The sequence below is a fragment of the Anopheles darlingi genome, chromosome X (assembly GCF_943734745.1).
Source record: "Anopheles darlingi chromosome X, idAnoDarlMG_H_01, whole genome shotgun sequence".
Lineage (NCBI taxonomy): Eukaryota > Metazoa > Arthropoda > Insecta > Diptera > Culicidae > Anopheles > Anopheles darlingi.
Genome location: NC_064873.1, coordinates 5,138,092 through 5,155,591, shown reverse-complemented (window position 1 = coordinate 5,155,591; position 17,500 = coordinate 5,138,092). Strand labels below are relative to the sequence as shown.

The following is a 17,500-nucleotide window of genomic DNA, read 5'->3' as shown; positions in this document are numbered from 1 at the left end:
GCAACGTTAGTAGAATGGGGAAACCAAACCCCAAGCCAGTAACAACAACAACAACAGCAAAAACAACAACAACAACAACAACAGCAACAGCAACAGAAAATCCCTCATCTGTATCAATACACACTACTTGGCGCTACTTGATGATCCATCTTATGGATAATAAAAAAGAAAACGCAAAACGAAAACCCCAACAACACCACACACAGTGGGCAATGAAACTACGCGCTACGAGTTACGAGCACCCGACGCTAGGTTCCGGGTTGCGGCTTCCTCGATTGTTTGTGGCCGAAAAATGGGCCCCCCTTTGCTTCCCCGCTTAAACCGCTTACATACACACGCACAAACACGCACGCGCACACACACGCACACACAGACACACACGCCCACAGACACACTCACAGGGGCGCGGTGACGATGCAGAAGGGTATGGTAGGTAAGGTAAGGTAGGGCGAGGCAGCCTCTTCCCTAGGACGAGATAAACGGTTACTGCATTTTCGTACATAAGACTGGTTTGGCCTGGCTTGATCGTCCTGGCACGCGCCACGTGAAGCGTCTTAAACTATAGTTGCTACATACCACCCGAACTCCCTTTCCCTCCATTCACAATCCGCTTCCTTTATCCCTTCGTTCATTGCTAGCGGCCTAGAAGGCCTTTCGGAGCTACTACCGAACGTCACTTCCCACAGGTAGCGACACACGAACACGCACACAAACGCAAGTATTGTCGAATCCCCCCCATGGCCCATGGGGTTTTGGTTTTTGGGGGTTGGAGACGGTGGCGGGAGGTAATTTTTGGCTGTATACATCACAACAGGACAGGTTTCTCGCATTCTTCGCCGAGTATGCTGAGGGAGGGGAGAGGGTGTGGGGGGTTGGGGGTGGGAGGATGGGTCCTCCACAGCACTTGGCGTGAAATACATACAGCTTGCTAGGGGGTACAGGATTGGCGATCAAACACACACACACACACACACACACACACACTGGACAGATACACACGAACAAAAGCACCGCGACCGCAACCACGGCGCTATCAGTCCTACAACCCCCTCCCCTCCCACTATCACATCATCACACCCCGTCCGTTCCCCCCCACCCCGCTAAGCTACTCCAAAAAAGGCAAAACCCCGAAAGTCATAACCATTACTCTTAATCTGAAAATATCTGCTTTATTAAGGCCTAACAATAAAACAGTGTATTTTAACAAAAAAAAAACAAACCCCAAAACTTGGAACAGGAAACGAAGACGAAGCAGACGAAGAAGAAGAAGAAGAAGAAGAAGAAGAAGAAGAAGAAAACAGAAAAGAAAAGGAAGAAGAAAAACAAAGAAGCAAAAAACAGGAACGGACGAACGAACGAACGCACGAACGGAAAAACAAACCGGCGGTCCGATCCCTTGAGCACCACACAGTTTGGCACGATTGCTCTTTTTCCTGCCGTTTCTTTTTCTTTAGCGCAGCCCGGGCCCCGGCCCCGGTCCTGGCAGTAGCAGCCCAATGAACGCGCACCATTTTGCTACTAGTGTTGCTTTGTTGCTACCTCCTATCAAACTAACGGTCGTCGCAAAGCATCTCGGACGTCCAGTTGTCATTTCGAACTACACATATACACACACAGAAGCATGAAGCGCACACACACACTAGGCCTGTTGCTGGTAGGCCGCCGAGATGGTACTGTCCCGTACGGAGGTGTACCGGACCGGGGACGAGGTGAAGCCGGTCAGGCCGGTGTGGTTGAGCTTGCGCTTGAGGCACACCACCGCCAGCCCGATGACGAACCCGAGCCCGATCACGATACCGACCGACAGCAGCGAGAGAAAGATGGCGCGCGGCCGTAGAAACGCCGGCTTCTCGTAGATCGTCCCACGGTGATCCTCGTTCGCCGGCAGATCGCACACGTCGATGAACGGCAGATCGGCCAGGTGCAGGGAGGTGAGCATGTACGGCGTCTCACAGCGGGCCTCGTCGTCCTCGTCCGGCCCGCCACCATTGTCGTCGTCGTCGTCGTCGTCGCCACCGCCGGCAATCGCCTCCGGTAGCTGATCGTAACCGAACAGGATGAGGGCGGCGCGCAGCTCGCAGTCACAGTGCCAGGTGTTACCGGATAGGCGCAGCGTCTCGAGCTGCTCGGCGTAGCGTGCCGGGGCACGATGCACGTTCGAGAAGTTGCCCGTACCCGGCGGTGGCACCAGATGCTTCAGTTCCGAGTGTGACAGATCGAGCTGACCGGGACGTGACGCCAAACACACAGTGTTGAAAGGTGAGTGAGAAGGTTCGAGAGAGAGAGAGAGCACAGAGGCTGTAGGCTTACCTTGCGCAGCTCCGGCAGGTGGCTAAAGATGGCCATATCGAACACGCTCAGGGCACGGTTACTGCGACAAAGCAGCGTCCGCAGGGCCTTTACGTTGGTGAACGATTCGACCGCGATCTGGCCCAGCCACGGCATACTGCTCACGTTCAGATGGCGCAGATTGGGCAGCGCTGTGTGCGCGTGTGTGTTTGTGAGAAAAAGAAAGAAAGAAACAGAGAAAGGGATTAGTATTCGAGGTTTGAACGTTCCTTTTCGGCAAACGCCTGCAAACCTTGCTCGATGCGCAGCTCCACGAACGGGTTCTCGGCGAGATTGAGGGTGACGAGGCCGGGCGCCCGGTAGACGGCAGCCGGTACGGTGAGCAGCTGGTTACCCTGCAGGGACAGCTCGTGCAAGCTCAGCATTCCGGCGAACACACGCTCATCGATGGCGGTCAGCGCAAGGTAGGATAGATCCAGCACCTCGAGGTGTACCAGTACGGCCAACGCGGCACCCGTCTCGCCCGCCAGCTCACCGGCCAGTGGATTGTGGGCGAGCGCAAGGCCCCGCAGGCCACCGGTCACATGCCGGAAGGTGTCGGCGGTCAACCGCGAGATGTTGTTGTTGCTCAGGTCCAGCTCATCGAGCGGTAGCTGGACTAGCGTTTGGCCATCGTACTGCCCGCGGAATACGTCTCCACCGGCCAGCACCTCACCGGACAGTCGATTCCAGCTCAGATCTACCCGGTAAACGTGGGGAGCGTCGAGGAAGAGACCACCGTCGAGCTGATCGAGCTGACAGTGGCGACAGCTGAACACTAGCGCGTTCCGTGTCGCTGGCAGCTGCTGCAGGCGACCGATCGCATTGCCCGACAGCGAAAACACCACCTCCCGGTCCGGATCGTCTGCGTCGAATTCGGGCGGCCAGTTGGCCAGCATGCGCCGTAGGTTGCGCCGCGAACAGTCCAGCAGATCGTAACCGAGCACGCTGGCCGAGGCGTTCGCCGCCGAACAGGCACACCGGGAGCAGATGTCGCTGGCATCCTCGAACGAATCGTCACCCTGACCCTGACTCACCACCCCTGTCGGCCAACCGGGCACGATCAACCAAGCAGCAAACAGCACCTAGAAGGGGAGGGGGAGGTACAAAACATAACGAAACTGCACGTAGTAACAGCAGCAGCAGCAGCAGCGCTACACCACACACACACTTCACTCTCTACTTACCACTATGTGCCGGAGTTCCATTTCCGGTTCTGTTTCTCTCTCTCTCTCTCTCTTCGTCTCTCTTCGTCTCTCTTCGTCTCTCTTCGTGGGGTCAGTTCAGGTCTTCCGCTCCGTTTCGAGGTCGCATACTGGGTATATGCGATTCGATTGGCGTTGTTGTGAGGCTCGGTTCACTTGGAGGCCTCGAAGTTCTGGTCCGGCGTCTACCACCCGCCCAAAGTCTAGTGCTTCTAGTGGCACGCTAAAACGCCTCAACGGAAACCCCAAAGCTCGCAACCGAGGGGAAACGAGTTTCGGGTCCGTTCGCCCGACCAAGAGGGTGTTGCTGCTGCTCGGGTCGCTTATCTGGTGCGCTTATCACTGCGAGCACATCAGTGATATCGGCGTCACCATACCGTGTGCGCGCGCGTGTGTGTGCGCGTTGCATCAGCGTTCAGTGAGGTGAAGAGGGTGAGCGAAAGAGTGTGTGTGTGTGTGGCCTGATAGCAGCCGTTAGTTTGCAGGTTTTATCTAACTGACTCGCGCCCTTAGCTAACCCTGGAACATCGTCCATCGTCCCACTGGACCCGAGGAGGGGGAGAGGTGGGTAGAATGATAGCATGCAGTGACGGGATTGAAAGAAGGGGTCCTTGATCCAACAAATCAACAATTCAACTTGCAGCTTCCATCTTGCAATCAACCGCACTGTGCACTGTACCTTCCGGTATCCGAATCCAGATCCTTGTCCTGCTGTCGCCGTTGAGGTCTGCAAGTTGCAGCCATTGAAGCTCCGCGTTGGCGCTGTGTGTGTGTGTGTACTTTTTACAATGTTCCAACCCGTACAAGCCTATAATCGGGGCCGGGGGATACTCATTTCCTTTGCGTTATTAACATCGAATAGCTCAGTTCAATAAATAGTCCAAAAATGCAACGCTGATTGGTTAATTGTTAATTTATATTCACCATTCGAATTCCGTTGGAAACATTTGAATTAAACAGATAACTATATCTTCGTTAAGCAAAATAAAACCCCTAAAAATGGATTATTTCGGTGGAAGCTATACCCCACACACATACAAACGCACCAGCTAGCCGCGTTTGAAGAAGGACGCCCCAAAAAGGCACAAGCGACAAGCGATGGTAGTATGTGGTGGAGCAGATGGTTGTGTTGATGAGTAAATAAATGTGTTCAAACAAGCAACTAATCAAGATGATTAACCACGCGTCATCGTTCGCGTGGAGGTCCTTTGTCATTGCGAGTCCTGATAACTGCGTGTCTTTAACTATGCCCATGTGTGTGTGTGTGTGTCCGATACACCGGAACATTCAAGTGTACTGCGGGGATAACGCCAGAACGCCATTTGGGCAGGCGCATGCGCCAAAAGGGACCTTCCCCTAGACCCTCATCCCTTGCGGACAAGCGTTTCATTTCGGTTACGGTTGGCGTTCGGGCGCAGAAAACAGGAATAACAGGCGTTTTTTGGGGATTGGAGGTGCTGCGGTGTTGGTGTGATCAGGCGAGCAGGTCAGCGTACGGGTTCGAGTACTCCTCGTAGCCGGCACAATCGGGCGACCCGGAGTGATAGTGGTCGACGGCCGTCACCTCGAGCTGCAACCCGTTCGTGCACTGCACCCGGAACCCGTTGAGTGTGTCGAGCTGGCGGTGCGCCTTGTACGCGTACGTCTCGAACTGGCTGCCGTTGATGGCGAACTTGAACTCCTGCTCGGCCAGCCCGATCGCGAGCGTAAACTGCTGGTCGATGATGAACGGGAAGCCCCCGGTGCGCTCCTCCTGGCGGAAGCTACAAGGTAAGGTATGGGATGGTTTTTGTTTTTTTGAGAAGCTGTGAAAAGAGGGAACACAACCCAAAGGCCCTTCCTCCCTCCCGTCTTACTCGAGCGCTTCGCTGGCATGCGAGTTCCGGACGACGACGTAGTGCGGATCGAAGCGTGGATTGAAGTGGAGCGCCTGCTTCCGGCTGCCATTCTCGTGGAACTTGATGATGAAGCCACCGCGCGGATTACCGTACGGTACGGCCGTCAGGATAATCACGTGACCTGTGTATGGGAGTGTGTGTGAACCAAAGAAGCGACATAACCCCCGGGGGGTTCATCATCAGATGAGAGAGAAAGCTAAGGCGCTAACGCTGCGCAACGCTGGTATTACCGGGCACGAACGGTTTCGGCACATCGTTGGAGAAGTAACACGTCTCGTCGTGCATCTGGATGGCCGGGAATGGAAACGGAAATGATTGCCGATGGTCCACCGCCAGTATCTGGTGCACATCCTTCGTAATCGTGACAGCCTTGATGTCGGCCAGCGAACCACGGATGGTGAACGCCCCGATCGGGCAGTCGGCCAGCGCGATGTGATAGCTGCTGTCACCGACCAGCACGTACACGGTGAAAACATGGCCTGCAGAAGCGCAAGACGTACGGTTGAGGGTTGAGTGGCTCCGTATCACTCCGTATTTACTGTTGCACTGTCGATACTCACCAGGCATCAGCGTCTGGAGGGCGGACTGGCTGGTGGTATCGTGCTGTGGCGGCTGTCGTTCCGCTTCCACCCATTGGCCACCGAGCTTGGAACCGACCACCAGGCGCTGCTCCTCGAAGCGCACCGACAGGTGCAGCGGTACGTCGGCATCCGCTGAGCGCTCCGTCTGGAAATCGATGTCCACGCTGGGGAAACGTCGTTCGATTTCGGGAAAATGAATCGAGATTGATTGACGCACGCACGCTTACCGTTCCGCATCGTCCAGCGATTTGGCCGAGAAGTGAAAGATGTGCCCGACACTCACCGGGCTGGCCAGTGTTCCGGCGAAGGTGGTCAACATGACGACGAGCAGGTGCCTACAACGGCGGTATGTAGCCACGAACCACACAGCGGGGCGGGGGAGCGAAAACCTAGCTTCTGCGTGCCGAAACTGTCTACGCCTTATCTCTTTGCCTAGCCCACTAGGCACCCGCGTCGGTGACGGTTTGCGGCCTTTATCAGCTCGGTCTGTGTGATAGCTATCAGGTGAGTCAATCCCCCCAAGCTTCCAACACTTGCGGCCCAGGCTGCACGCACGCAGCTGTGTACTGGATCCCTCCTTGTTTGCACCCGCACCTTCTTCTCTGCTTTCAGTCACCGACCGGTTTGGTTTGAATTTGAATCGTTTTTCATTCGTTACAGCCACTCGAAGCTCCAGCGTATGGTATAAATGGGCCTGAGGGAACGGGGCTTTGGACGTACGCGGCAGGGATTGCGCACGTGTGTAGGGATGAAATGTTTGGGTTTACTATAAATCATGCAAATGGTATTCAAACGTTGTGCTCCATGAGGTGCTATGGTCTGTCTGTCTCGTTGAGGCGCTTGGCGGTAGCGGTTCTACCAAACGGTTACGGTTTCGGAACCGAACTGCCTCTAGTTTGCTGACATATCGTCTTTTTTGTTTTTGCCTCGGGGTTGGGTTGGGGCCCATGGATTACAATTTTGCGCGCACACATAAAAAGGAGAAACCATTCCCGGGCATCAGTTTTTCACCTTTCCCTCGCTCAACTCCATCCCATCGTCGATGGATGGTACGATGCGGGTGTACAATGCGACCCTGTGGATACGCCTCGAGCTGAAAATGAAGACAAAGACGAAGACCGGCAAGGGTAACACGATCGCGAACCCGGAAAACCATTGGAACATCCACGGTGGCAACAAGGTGCTGATCCTCTGGGTGTTTCGCATCATCAACAGCTCGAAGCCAACGGAAACGATGAGCAAGGAGGAGGTAGGTATCGGTTGGCGTACGCGCGCAATATTGCTTCCAAAACCAAACATCGGCCCTTTTGTCTCCTCATCCTGTTATCGCAGGAGTTCTCGAAGCACACGGAGATGATAGCGAAGCACACGATCCCGCTGGAGTCTGGGCTGGGCTGGCAGCAAATCGATTTGACGAGCGCGGTCCGCCAGTGGCACGGCGAGAAGCGCAACGATAGCCTGAAACTGTTCGTCGACTGTTCCGGTTGCGGTAACCGGATCCGCTTTCACATCTTCGAGCACGCCACCAACCATCCGCATCTGCATCCGTACGGGCGGATCGAGCGGCTGAATGGTAGCAGCCGGAAGAAGGCACTACTGGTAAAGGAGGGCATTGGTGGTGTGGCCGGCAGTAGCGGCAGCGGCGGTAGTTCGATGGTGCGGCTCAAGTACCGCAAAAGCCAAGAGCGGAAGGCGGCATACGGGGAGGGTACCGAGGATGACTACAATCGGCCGCACCTGTTCGTCAGCCTCGCCACGTCGCAGGTGCGCCGGTTGCGGCGCCGCGCCCTCGACTGCACCGGTGCACCGAACGAGCAGTGCTGCAAGCAGAAGTTCTACGTCGACTTCAAGGCGCTCAAGTGGGACGACTGGATCATACGGCCGCACGGTTACTACGCCAACTACTGCAAGGGCAGCTGCCACCTGGCGGACAAGTTTTCGTCGGAGTATCACTACGTGATCGATCAGTACCGGCGACAGGGAAATGGCGGCAGCGGTGGATCGGGCGGTTCCGGTCCGGGCGGTGGCAGCACCAGTGATTCAGGGCCTGGTGGCAAGGGCGGTACTGGCGGTAGCGGTGGCTCTGGTGGTGGCCGCGCTAGTGCTGGAAGTGGTGGCGGTTTGGCGGGGATCCATCAGTGCTGCGCACCAGTCAAGTACTCGCCGATGTCGCTCATTTTCTACGGTCCGGATGGGCGCATCATCAAGCAGGATCTCGCTAAAATGATCGTCGAAGAGTGTGGTTGCCCGTAAGGGCGTAAGGGCCTTCGGAGCGGTTTGCCAATCCCATGCGAATGCTAAACCCATAGCGTTTGCCATAAGAGCTTGCTTAAAAGGAAACAAACCCCCCCGCAAACCCATTTCTGCTTCTAAACGCGTTCTTAGGCGCTTTTCTAACTTTCCAATAAAAGAATTTCCCGACCCAATACGTTAACCTCGCGTGGTGCCAAATAACCTTTGCTTTCCTCAAATGAATTGGTTCGTTCACAAAATGCTCTAACTGATAAGCTATCCGAAGAGAAGAATTCCAAATCGCTCCGAAAGTTGGGAAGAGTATGTTGATGATTGTAACACAATCCCAAGGAATAGTCGATTGGTGGTGTGGTTTCGTTTATGTGATGGATTATTTATTATTGAAAAGGAAAGAGTTATTATAATGCCATGAGGGAGTTAGTAATGCCGAATCTTCCAGATACTCATCCTTCCAACAATAAAAAATACATTCGTCGGAAGTATCTCCAACACATCATTCCTGCCAAGCTGTTCTCTACGACTAAGGGATCTATTCTGACATTCGCGTGGCGTTTTCCATGGTTTTGTCGGCGTATATACATATATTTTTTTCATTTAACCATGCTTTAATTCACCTGAATGTCAGAATAGGCCCCTACAACCGCGAGTCAGGATCGTTGGAATGGTTCCATAAGGCCACTAGCGAGCGTCGAACACGACCACTAAAAATAAGCAAGAAGAGCGTCATAATTAGACATGCTGAGGATGTCGTGCGAGTCGGGAAGGTGGATTGGCTGCTACTTACGGCGACGTGTGCGCTTCTTATACATAATACGATAGCCACACTCGCGGCAACGGATCGGATCTTTTGGGCGCATTTCATTCTCGTGAAGACATTCTACGGAAGAGGAACGCAAAAAGGAGGTTAGAAATGCGGTGCTGACTTTTGTTGTTGCTCGGCGACCCGCTTCGCACCGTACAGCACGCAGCGCGCTAGAGACCTACCTCCGCAAACGTAAACCATCGATGTCTTCAGGACGGTTTCGCGGGAGCTTGGATCAGACATTTTGCAAACGTCGTCTACTGTACGTAACTGCAACCAGGTGGTAAAAGTTTAGATCCACTCACTGCCAAACAGATTTAGGAGCGCAAAATCAACTTACCTAGAGCGAAATTCCACTTCTCCAAAACGCGTTTTACGGAGGGTCCGGCTTGGAAGGCGCAAATTTGCTTTTTGACAGTTTGACCAACGGTTTGACGTCTCTTTGTTTTCGAGCACTAACGCAAACAAACCCGCAGCAGTGCTCGAATTTTATACCAAACCGCGGTTACACTGCGTTCACAAATATTCGAGTGCGACATCGTCCGACCGTTTGGCGCGGATTTAACGCAGCTCGCTTCGCATTTTTTAACGTTTTTCCGATCGTTCTATAAGCTTTTCTTATTTTACAATTAGCCAGGGTTCCCTGGTAGTCTCGCAATCGTCAGCTAACAAGCAGATGTCGCAACAGAATTGTCCAGAACTGACGAAACCAACGTTTTAAACAGCGCGAGATCGAACCTCAGGAAAATGGTTATTTCCCCGATTCCGGGAATTATTTGCGTTTTTGCTTGGCCATTCATTCCCGGTTTCCATTCATGAGACGCCCCGCCTGCCCGAACCTTACAACTGTTCTATATTCGGGTCAATAATCGTTAATAAGAGCGGGCTTAATTGAACGAAAGCTGGATCCCTTGCCGACCCTTGTTGTTTACCAACAACAGTAGTCCGCGCGGCGCAGCAGAACGCTGCGCCTACCTGTTGTCCGTGGCCAGGGTAATAGCATGGATTGGCGGCGGATGTTATCAATAATATTCATTAATTAATAATCGTTACAAGGTACCGGACGCCACTGGCAGTCTGAAGACACCGCCTCATTGTCGACCGAACACAGCTGCTGTTGCTTGCAAAAGGTTGGAAATTTGGGACGGCTACCCGCTGAATTTCCGTGCGCTACCGCTGGAGTGGAACACACGTAGGACTGACCCCTCCCGGTTCATCAGGTACCGCGTGTTCGCTTGACCCCCGGGGTGGACGATCGCCAAAAGGTGGTGTCACCACCGGCGCGAAGACGACGACGACGACGACGACAAATGTGTCAACGCAAACAAGAGTGGCAGCAGCACGAAAACCGGAGCGGCCCGTAAGAAAGCTGTCAAAATGGCCGTCTCTATCTCTCCTGCAAAACACGGCACGGGAGGACCACTGCTATAGTGCGTCGCGACTGCGAGCGCACGCTGTCAGGCGCTCTGTATAGCGCTGCTGGTGTGTTATTCTTGTTGCTTCTACCACTGTGCGAGAGTGAGAGCCAGTTTGGTCGCCGCCTGACCGACCACGACGGTCGGACCCTATAGCCAGCGCCAGAAGCAGCAGCAGCAGCAGCAGCAGCAGCAGCAGTAGTAGCCAGCACCGAACCACTCGGGGTGCCCGCACTCTCTGTCCGCAGACGAAGACGGGCCTGTATGTGTGTGTTGTACGTGTTCTTAAAAGCAAAGAAAGAATGGAACATAGCTAGCAAGAGCAAAGAAGAAGAAGAAGTGTGACGTTAAAAAAAAAAGGAAAAACGCGGCGAACCGTCGTTGGGCGTGCGTGCGCTGCGTGCCTGCGTGTTTCGAGTGTAAGTTCGTGTGCCTCTCTGTGTGTTTGTGTGTTGTGTATGCACGTATGTGCTGGGGTGTATGCGGATGCACGACGGAAAAGCCTGGAAGGGCCTGTTTCACGGCTACGGCTGCTGGTATGAAGGGTTCAGCTTTTGGACCAGCCAACCTGCTGCTGCTGTTGTGCCACTCCCAGGAACGACGGCGATGGTGGCGGCGGCGGCAGTGGAGGGTCGCGGTGATGGTGAAACCCGTACCATGCTAGGAGTCACACGACGGTGCGTTTACATCGGAGTAGGCGAACATTGAACACAAAACGCACCGATCGTTTGTGCGTGTATGTGTGTGCGTACGGAACAGTGAACCGTGAACCAGCAGCGAAGAGAGGGATCGAGCCGACCATTGCTGCGCGGAGCGCTGGTGCGCTGTGTGCGAGGTCCGGTCACCGACCAGCTGCATATCATCTGGTGGTGGGCCCGGCTGCACACCAGCGCCGTCTGCAACAGGATCACGCCAGAGGGCGAGAGGATAAGAAGCTACCCCTCCCACCCAAACTCAAGAAGCCGATAAAGACGCCCAGTCTGGACGCTGGGCCTGCGAGCTGCAGTAGTTGAACCCAAGGCGAAGAACGGGCGGCGCTGCGGTGGCCACAACCTGTTTTCCTTCCTGCTGCTGGTGACTGGGCGACTGGGACTCGCGCGAATAAATGGCTGATGGCGCTCGGCCTGGATGATGGCGAGATGAAGAGCAAGAGAGAGCAAGAGAGAGCAAGAGAGAGCGAGAGAGAGAGAGAGCACCGAAGGCCATGCTATGAAATTGAGGTTATTTCGCGCGTTGCATGTGGCTACGGCCATTGGAGTTTAGCTCTTTTTGGCCATTTTTGGTGAGAATGCCGTGGTGCCGTGGTGCCGTGGTGAGCACTGGTGTGGTACTGCCGTGCTGTATGCTGTGTACATTTGTGTGTGTGTTGTCTGTGTGTGTGCGCGCGCCATCGTGGGATCCCGCGATGACAGCTTCACTCATCTCACCACACTCACACTGCGAGAAGCGTCCGTTGTTGTTGTTGTTGTTGTTTTCCTGGCAGCAGTTTTTCCACAAAACTCCTAAAACCCTGTTTTTTGCAAATCCTATCGCGGTGGCGAGTGTACGGAGTGCGTGGCAAAAGGAAAAGGAGATATCTCGAGAGAGAAAGAGAGGGTGGGGGGGGGGGAGGATGGTGGATAAGGGCTGTAGCAGAACACAGATATCCTCCAGCACGGTAATCCCGTGTTCACCGCCGCTGTTTGGTGTTGTCTGCTCTCTAGTTCTATTGTTTTGTGCAACGCAATTTACTAACTTCTCCCAGCCACAACTCTCTCTCTCTATCTCTCTTTCTCGTTCTCTCCCTGTATTTGAAGCGCCACCCGTTTCCCTTTCCGTGTGCGCCGCGTTCAACGCACACACTCCGGGAATGGACCACACAGCAACGCGGCTCCGCTTGTATAAACAAAACAAAGGAACCCCCGACACCGTCGTCACCACGCACAGTAGTCACAGCAGCAACAGCGTTTGTCGTAGCATCATCATCATCATTATCATTGTCGTCGGTGCTCCTTGGCTGCCGCTAGTGTGCATGTTGTGACAAGTGGCCGAGAGAGTGCCCGCGAGCAGTGGCCGAGGCAGGCCAGCCCCGTACTCTAGGACCTAGGATCAAACCGCGCTGGTTCCAGCCAGTAACCGGTAGTCAAGCCACGATAAACGATCCATCAGCATGAGCAGCATAATAGCAGGGAGCGTGAAACGGTGAAGCGACCACCCCGCCGCCACCTACTCCGGACACTGCTACTTTACGCATCTCACTCACGCATCATCTTGCACGCCCCTTTCCGGCATACGGGACGGTTACGGTGCCACTGAGGGAAAACAACAAATCCTCGCCCCTCTCCATAACCCCGGGAGCAGCAGTAAACTGTGCCGTGAAAACTCCCTAGTGCTGCAAGGATTCGTGCGTGGTTGTATATGCGTTTAATGAATCGAAGAGACAAATTTGTGTGTAAATGTGTGTTCTCATGCGCATATCATGTGTTATCATGTTCCGCAACAATACAACGATTTCCCTGTTCTGTTACAGCATTAATTCCTTTTGCTTCCTGTCTCTAGTTCGTCCCTTTTTTGTGTAAGTTTTTTAGAGTGCGTGTGCGTGTATGCTAACAGCAGTTTCAGTGTTCTGGTAGTGAGTGAGTGCAAATAAAAGGAGACAGCAGTATAAACAGACTCGAAGAAGACCACCAACCAGCTAGCCAGCCAGCCAGTCCAGGCATCAGCAGAACAGCAACCAGCAGCCTCGCGGCCCCCTCCTATCAGCAGCAATCACCGAGCAAACCGATCAACTGCCAAGCAGGTCGCGGCGAACCTAACGGTACCTAGCGCTCTCCGGTGGACGCGCATAAAGTGCCGAACCTCGCCTTTGCCTTCGTCACCCCCCCCGTCGTTGCCTGGGGAGTGTTTTTTTATTTTTCGTTAGACCCCGGTCAGCCGGTAGCTAAGCCTGCTGCTGCTGCCCGTTACCGATCGGCAGGGTACCGTGTGCCGGTACGTGCGTGCCGCACGTAGGGAGGGCGGCGGCATCAGGTCCCCAGCCTCACGGCAGTCGGTTACCGTGGCCAGCGCTGTCGTCGGCACAGGACCGGATGTCGCTGGAGGCGATCCAGCAGCCGACCAACACGGTAAGTCCGCGATCACGATGCAATCACCCCATCTCATGCCTACTCTTTCTCTCTTTCTCTGGCTCGCTCCCCGGGAACGCTCCTCTCGGACACCTGGGACACCTCTATAATAACACGGTGTGCGCGCTTTGCCAAACCGTCTGCTTCGGATTGTCCACGTTGAAGCACCCGTTGAGGATTGTCCGGGACAAGGGGCTCCGGGTCCATCATCATGATTGGCATACAAACATAAGGATCATAATGCTACACGACCCACACCACTCGGATCACCCATGGATCGGGTGCGCCGAGAAGCGCGTCGGTCTAATATTAGAACTTCTTTTACGCGGCACGCCAAAAATAGCGCCAATCCAAAGCGCGGTCGCTTTGCGGGACGAAGCTAGGCCGCACTCGCCGTGCTCACTTGCGCGCCTCCTGTTGCTTAGTTAGTTTGCACACATACGCACACACACATACGCGCGCATGCGCACCTGGGGGGGAGAGTGTACACACACTGAGTCACTGAGTTCGGGTCGTCGTCATCCCCGAAAAACTTGCCCCCCCCCCCCCCCCCCCCGTGGCGTTGATTTCATCCGTACCGCGCGGAAAGGGGGCCAACGCGGCTGGACCCACGCTGTTGTGGGTGGCCTCCCCCCCTCCCCCCCTGTCCCTGCCTGTCTGTGGTTAGTTGAGGTGCGCACGGTGTGGGAACCCATTCTAGGTCATCGGTCGGGTGCGCGCGCACATCAAGATGACCTCCGATGGCGTGCAAGCGGCGCGGTCGATCCCTAGATGGTGATGGATTTTCGTCGCGGCGTAGTTCCTAACCTCGACACTAGCGCAGGACGACACTAACCACACACACACACACGCACACACGGGCGCATGGAATCGATCTCCTCGCATGTGACGTGCCAATGGACTGTGCCTTTGGAATGGGTCCTGGAACGAACAAGGACAAGGACCTTCACCTTCTCGCGGCGAACACCGGAACTAGGCCAACAAAGCCTGTGCAAGTCTGACCCGAATTCGATCGCCCGCCCGCCCGACCGAACGTGAAGGGCCTTTAAAGACCATAAAAGCTGCCAATGAGCCGCCGGTTCGGTTTTCGAAGGCGACGAAGGGATCCACGAAACGAACGAACGAACGGCAAACCAGTTCTACCACCCGATCCTCCCCGATGGCTGCTGGTTCGGAGGTGAAAGTGTTCCCTCTCTCTCCCTCTCTCTGCCTCTCCTCTGCCTCACTCTGCATGTAAGCGGGTAAGCCCATGGTTGCCCGGATTTTTTAAAGGGGTGGCCGGGGGTCGCGCACCACGTAAACATAAATCATCACGCCAACCTTCGTCCTCGGTAAGCAGCAGCAGCAGCATCCCGCACGCCGGACCGTTTATGGCTTTTCCTGTTCTTTGCGGCCGTCTCCCCGTTGTCGTACTGTCTCTCTGCGTGCGCGTGTGTGTGCGTGTGTGTACAAACTGTCGCACCTCGCCGCACCTGCAACCGGAGCGCGTGCCACCGGAGGCAACATCTCAGGGAGTCTCGGGTTGTTATGCTGCTGCTGCTGCTGCTGTGCTACTTTTGTTTTCTTTCTTCACCTTAAGATGCAATGGCCACGATAGCAGCGTTTCCGTTTGCAGAACTGTGTCAAACAGAAAGGGTTGAAATAAAGTTGTCATGCGTGCGCCGTGTGCGTGTGTGTCTGTGCCTAACGATGGACCACATGGACACCTTCTTTTTTAACTATGCAAGTTCCTATCTTGGTTTGGAATTCTCTACACCTTTATTTACGCGCGCATCAAATGCCTTCGGGTGTTTTAATTGGGTGTGAGGCTGCGCCAGCAGTCAGCCAGTAGAAGTCGCCAGCATGTCTGTTACGGTCGCTGCACTTATGGCTATCAATTCGCTAGCTCGTTTGTTTGCTCGCTGCGGAGAACGGAATGAGACTTGCGAACAGATCAAAGGATCAATGGGATCAAAGAATCTGCCCGCCTTCTTTTGGTCGTTGGTGTATAGCTGCGAAACGATTTGCGAATCTCGGTGAATCTCGAAGCGCTTGGAGATGCTCTCCAAACAAACCACCGGGGCCTACCCGTGGCGTTCGGTTGATCGGTGCGCATTAGCATTTGACCAGCAAGCGCCAGTGGTTGGAGCGAAAAGAGCCTATATTTAGAACCTGCCAAAACGATCACAACAGGGGGGGGCCGAGCGATCCTGCCCGGGGTCACGTTTTGTTTTGATTTCTCCCGGCAAGCAACGAGCATAACTCGGTGTTGCTGCTGCTACTTCTACTACTACTCGGATCAATCTCGCTCACAATATGGTGGCCAAGGTCGTGGTGTGTCGTCGTCGTCGTCGTCGCCGCCGCAATCGTGACACCCTCTCTTTCTCTCTCTCTCTCTCTCTCTCTCTCTCTCTCTTGACGCCAAACGCGCAAACACTTGGTACATTCATCCCTTTATCGGGGCAGAAAACGAGTGCGATCCCTTCGGTGCGAATATCAAGCGAAAGCGTCTGCGAACCGGAATGAGTTGCGCTGGTCACCAGCACCACCTTCACCATCACCGGACCGGGACTGGACCGGACCGGACCGGACTCTGTCCTTCACGCGCCACAAAGTGTGTGCATCGCTCGACGGAAGAACACTTTCGCTTGGGCCTCCGAATGGCCTCCAAAACAACCAAGGCGAGGGAAGGCGACGATGTGACCGTGGCCGCTCCAGTCCAGGGTCTCCCCCCCCCCCTTTCCCCTTCAATCTTCCGCTCGGCTCGGCTGCGATCGCAGCGTTGGAATTGGAAATCGATGCAATTGGGAAAGCGGCAGTTGCAGCAGCACCGCACAATAATACGATACGCCGGATGGACCGTGCGATTGCAAAGGAGGATTGCGCGCACCCCCTTTCCCCCCCTTTCGGTTCCCCTGTTTTGGGGGGCTGCGAATTTCTGCGACACTGCGACATCCGTCGAGAAGGATAAAAATAAATGCCGCGCCGTCCCTTTAAATCCCTAAATCATGCAGCCGTTTTTCCCTATTTGCTCCACCGCCCCCATCCCCTGCCACACGCACAAAACCGCACCATTGTTCATTGGTGCACCCGATGTGCCAATTGCCGCTCGTGTGTGTGTGTCGGTGTGTGTCGAGTTTGATGTGCGATGTCAACAGCGCGCTCCGTTAGTGGTGGGTGAGGGGGTGGAAGTGCGGGTCTCTGGTGGTCTGGCGAGCTCGGTGGTCCGTCCGTTGATGCTTTTCACGGCCACGCGGCGCCGCGTGCCGCTGGATTTTATTGCCATCTTTCCTCATCTACCACCCCGCACCCCACCACCCCCTGGCAACCGGCACTCGCCATCTCGCCACGTTCTTGCCAAGGTCTTCCCAATAGGTCAGGAGAAGGAGGAGGAGGAGGAGGAGAAGGAGAAATTGAATGGATTTGTTAACGATCGCGATCGCGACGCCGCGGCTTTTGGCGCGTATTTGTTTGTTGAGTTTGTAATGAACATACCCCCTCCCAATAGTGCAATGGTGAGGGGGGGGGGAAGAGTGGCTCGTTTCGAACGTTTACGATCCGGGCCCAGGGAAGATGATGCCCGGCTGATGCATCGTGCGACGCAACGCGATCACCTCCTATTGGCGCTCAGTTCGTTCCTTGAAGTCAACTGATAAAGAGAGAGAGAGAAAGTGTGTCACCCTCCCCGGGGGGTGCAATGGGGTGCATTTGCCATTAGAACGCATCCCGAGTGTGTGTATGTGTTTGAAAATTGTAAATTTGGCTGGTTTTGGTCTCCCCCGCTCCGGAATCTATTATCCGTCACAGTAGCAACGGCCGCAACCACCGACTGCCCATCTGCCACCCCCGTTCGGGGGTCCTTGTGGGTTCCGGCGTGACCTACGACGACGGCAACTGGCAGTAGTAATGGCAAGCGACCGAGTAGAGCAGTTAGC

At 54.8% G+C, this 17,500-nt stretch overlaps 6 protein-coding genes and 1 long non-coding RNA gene across 19 annotated transcripts in view; 3 read left to right on the top strand and 4 right to left on the bottom strand.

Annotated features, from left to right (window-relative positions):
• LOC125951959 (uncharacterized) overlaps positions 1–14,737 on the bottom strand; it is a 95,934-nt gene extending 81,197 nt beyond the window's left edge. Inside the window, exon 1 of the mRNA XM_049681166.1 lies at positions 14,733–14,737. The gene's annotated coding sequence lies outside the window, so the exon portion shown is untranslated. The remainder of the gene's footprint in view (positions 1–14,732) is intronic.
• On the bottom strand, positions 961–3,792 carry LOC125952398 (nyctalopin-like). The gene is made up of 4 exons (XM_049681854.1): positions 3,516–3,792; positions 2,582–3,413; positions 2,311–2,480; positions 961–2,221 (listed from the first exon to the last, which is right to left on the bottom strand). The coding sequence occupies exons 1-4, from the start codon at positions 3,534–3,536 to the stop codon at positions 1,640–1,642; spliced, it is 1,605 nt and encodes a 534-aa protein (XP_049537811.1). The 5' UTR covers positions 3,537–3,792; the 3' UTR covers positions 961–1,639.
• On the top strand, positions 3,974–4,557 carry LOC125952922 (uncharacterized). Its single transcript, XR_007468849.1, has 2 exons — positions 3,974–4,097; positions 4,177–4,557. It is a non-coding gene; the product is annotated as an uncharacterized LOC125952922 (long non-coding RNA).
• On the bottom strand, positions 4,438–6,374 carry LOC125952675 (32 kDa beta-galactoside-binding lectin lec-3-like). The gene is made up of 5 exons (XM_049682293.1): positions 6,240–6,374; positions 5,992–6,176; positions 5,662–5,910; positions 5,390–5,552; positions 4,438–5,296 (listed from the first exon to the last, which is right to left on the bottom strand). Exons 1-5 carry the CDS (start codon positions 6,329–6,331, stop codon positions 5,008–5,010), a joined length of 978 nt encoding a protein of 325 aa, XP_049538250.1. The 5' UTR covers positions 6,332–6,374; the 3' UTR covers positions 4,438–5,007.
• On the top strand, positions 6,381–8,458 carry LOC125952611 (inhibin beta chain). Of its 2 annotated transcripts, none has more exons than XM_049682204.1 (3): positions 6,381–6,516; positions 6,993–7,261; positions 7,345–8,458. In XM_049682204.1, the coding sequence occupies exons 2-3, from the start codon at positions 7,055–7,057 to the stop codon at positions 8,263–8,265; spliced, it is 1,128 nt and encodes a 375-aa protein (XP_049538161.1). In that variant the 5' UTR covers positions 6,381–6,516; positions 6,993–7,054; the 3' UTR covers positions 8,266–8,458. The 2 variants fall into 2 exon arrangements, with proteins under 2 accessions (XP_049538161.1, XP_049538152.1); XM_049682195.1 differs by having other exon boundaries at positions 6,385–6,516; positions 6,673–7,261.
• LOC125952881 (DNA-directed RNA polymerases I, II, and III subunit RPABC4) lies at positions 8,618–9,484 on the bottom strand. Its single transcript, XM_049682639.1, has 4 exons — positions 9,408–9,484; positions 9,250–9,337; positions 9,050–9,142; positions 8,618–8,966 (listed from the first exon to the last, which is right to left on the bottom strand). Exons 2-4 carry the CDS (start codon positions 9,308–9,310, stop codon positions 8,944–8,946), a joined length of 177 nt encoding a protein of 58 aa, XP_049538596.1. The 5' UTR covers positions 9,311–9,337; positions 9,408–9,484; the 3' UTR covers positions 8,618–8,943.
• The window catches only part of LOC125951986 (mucin-19-like), a 16,366-nt gene continuing 8,849 nt past the window's right edge, over positions 9,984–17,500 (top strand). For 2 of the 12 annotated variants that reach the window (XM_049681269.1, XM_049681177.1), the window contains exons 1-2: positions 10,562–10,901; positions 13,021–13,586. In XM_049681269.1, the coding sequence (XP_049537226.1) occupies positions 13,551–13,586 (36 nt within the window). In that variant the 5' untranslated portion in view covers positions 10,562–10,901; positions 13,021–13,550. The other 10 variants (XM_049681201.1, XM_049681194.1, XM_049681252.1 and 7 more) reach the window with 10 other exon arrangements.

Excerpts from the sequence above, each read along its gene's own strand:
- LOC125952675 (XM_049682293.1), bottom strand. The coding sequence starts at position 6,331 with ATGTTGACCACCTTCGCCGGAACACTGGCCAGCCCGGTGAGTGTCGGG. Across the intron at positions 6,177-6,239 it reads TCGCTGGACGATGCGGAACG|CGTGGACATCGATTTCCAGA; the intron begins GTAAGCGTGCGT and ends ACGTTTCCCCAG. Across the intron at positions 5,297-5,389 it reads CATGCCAGCGAAGCGCTCGA|CTTCCGCCAGGAGGAGCGCA; the intron begins GTAAGACGGGAG and ends CTTACCTTGTAG.
- LOC125952398 (XM_049681854.1), bottom strand. The coding sequence starts at position 3,536 with ATGGAACTCCGGCACATAGTG. Across the intron at positions 3,414-3,515 it reads TGGAACTCCGGCACATAGTG|GTGCTGTTTGCTGCTTGGTT; the intron begins GTAAGTAGAGAG and ends CTCCCCTTCTAG. Across the intron at positions 2,222-2,310 it reads ACCTGCCGGAGCTGCGCAAG|CTCGATCTGTCACACTCGGA; the intron begins GTAAGCCTACAG and ends CGTCCCGGTCAG.
- LOC125952611 (XM_049682204.1), top strand. The coding sequence starts at position 7,055 with ATGGATGGTACGATGCGGGTGTACAATGCGACCCTGTGGATACGCCTC. Across the intron at positions 7,262-7,344 it reads AAACGATGAGCAAGGAGGAG|GAGTTCTCGAAGCACACGGA; the intron begins GTAGGTATCGGT and ends CTGTTATCGCAG.
- LOC125952881 (XM_049682639.1), bottom strand. The coding sequence starts at position 9,310 with ATGTCTGATCCAAGCTCCCGCGAAACCGTCCTGAAGACATCGATGGTT. Across the intron at positions 9,143-9,249 it reads GATGGTTTACGTTTGCGGAG|AATGTCTTCACGAGAATGAA; the intron begins GTAGGTCTCTAG and ends CCTCTTCCGTAG. Across the intron at positions 8,967-9,049 it reads TAAGAAGCGCACACGTCGCC|TGGTCGTGTTCGACGCTCGC; the intron begins GTAAGTAGCAGC and ends GCTTATTTTTAG.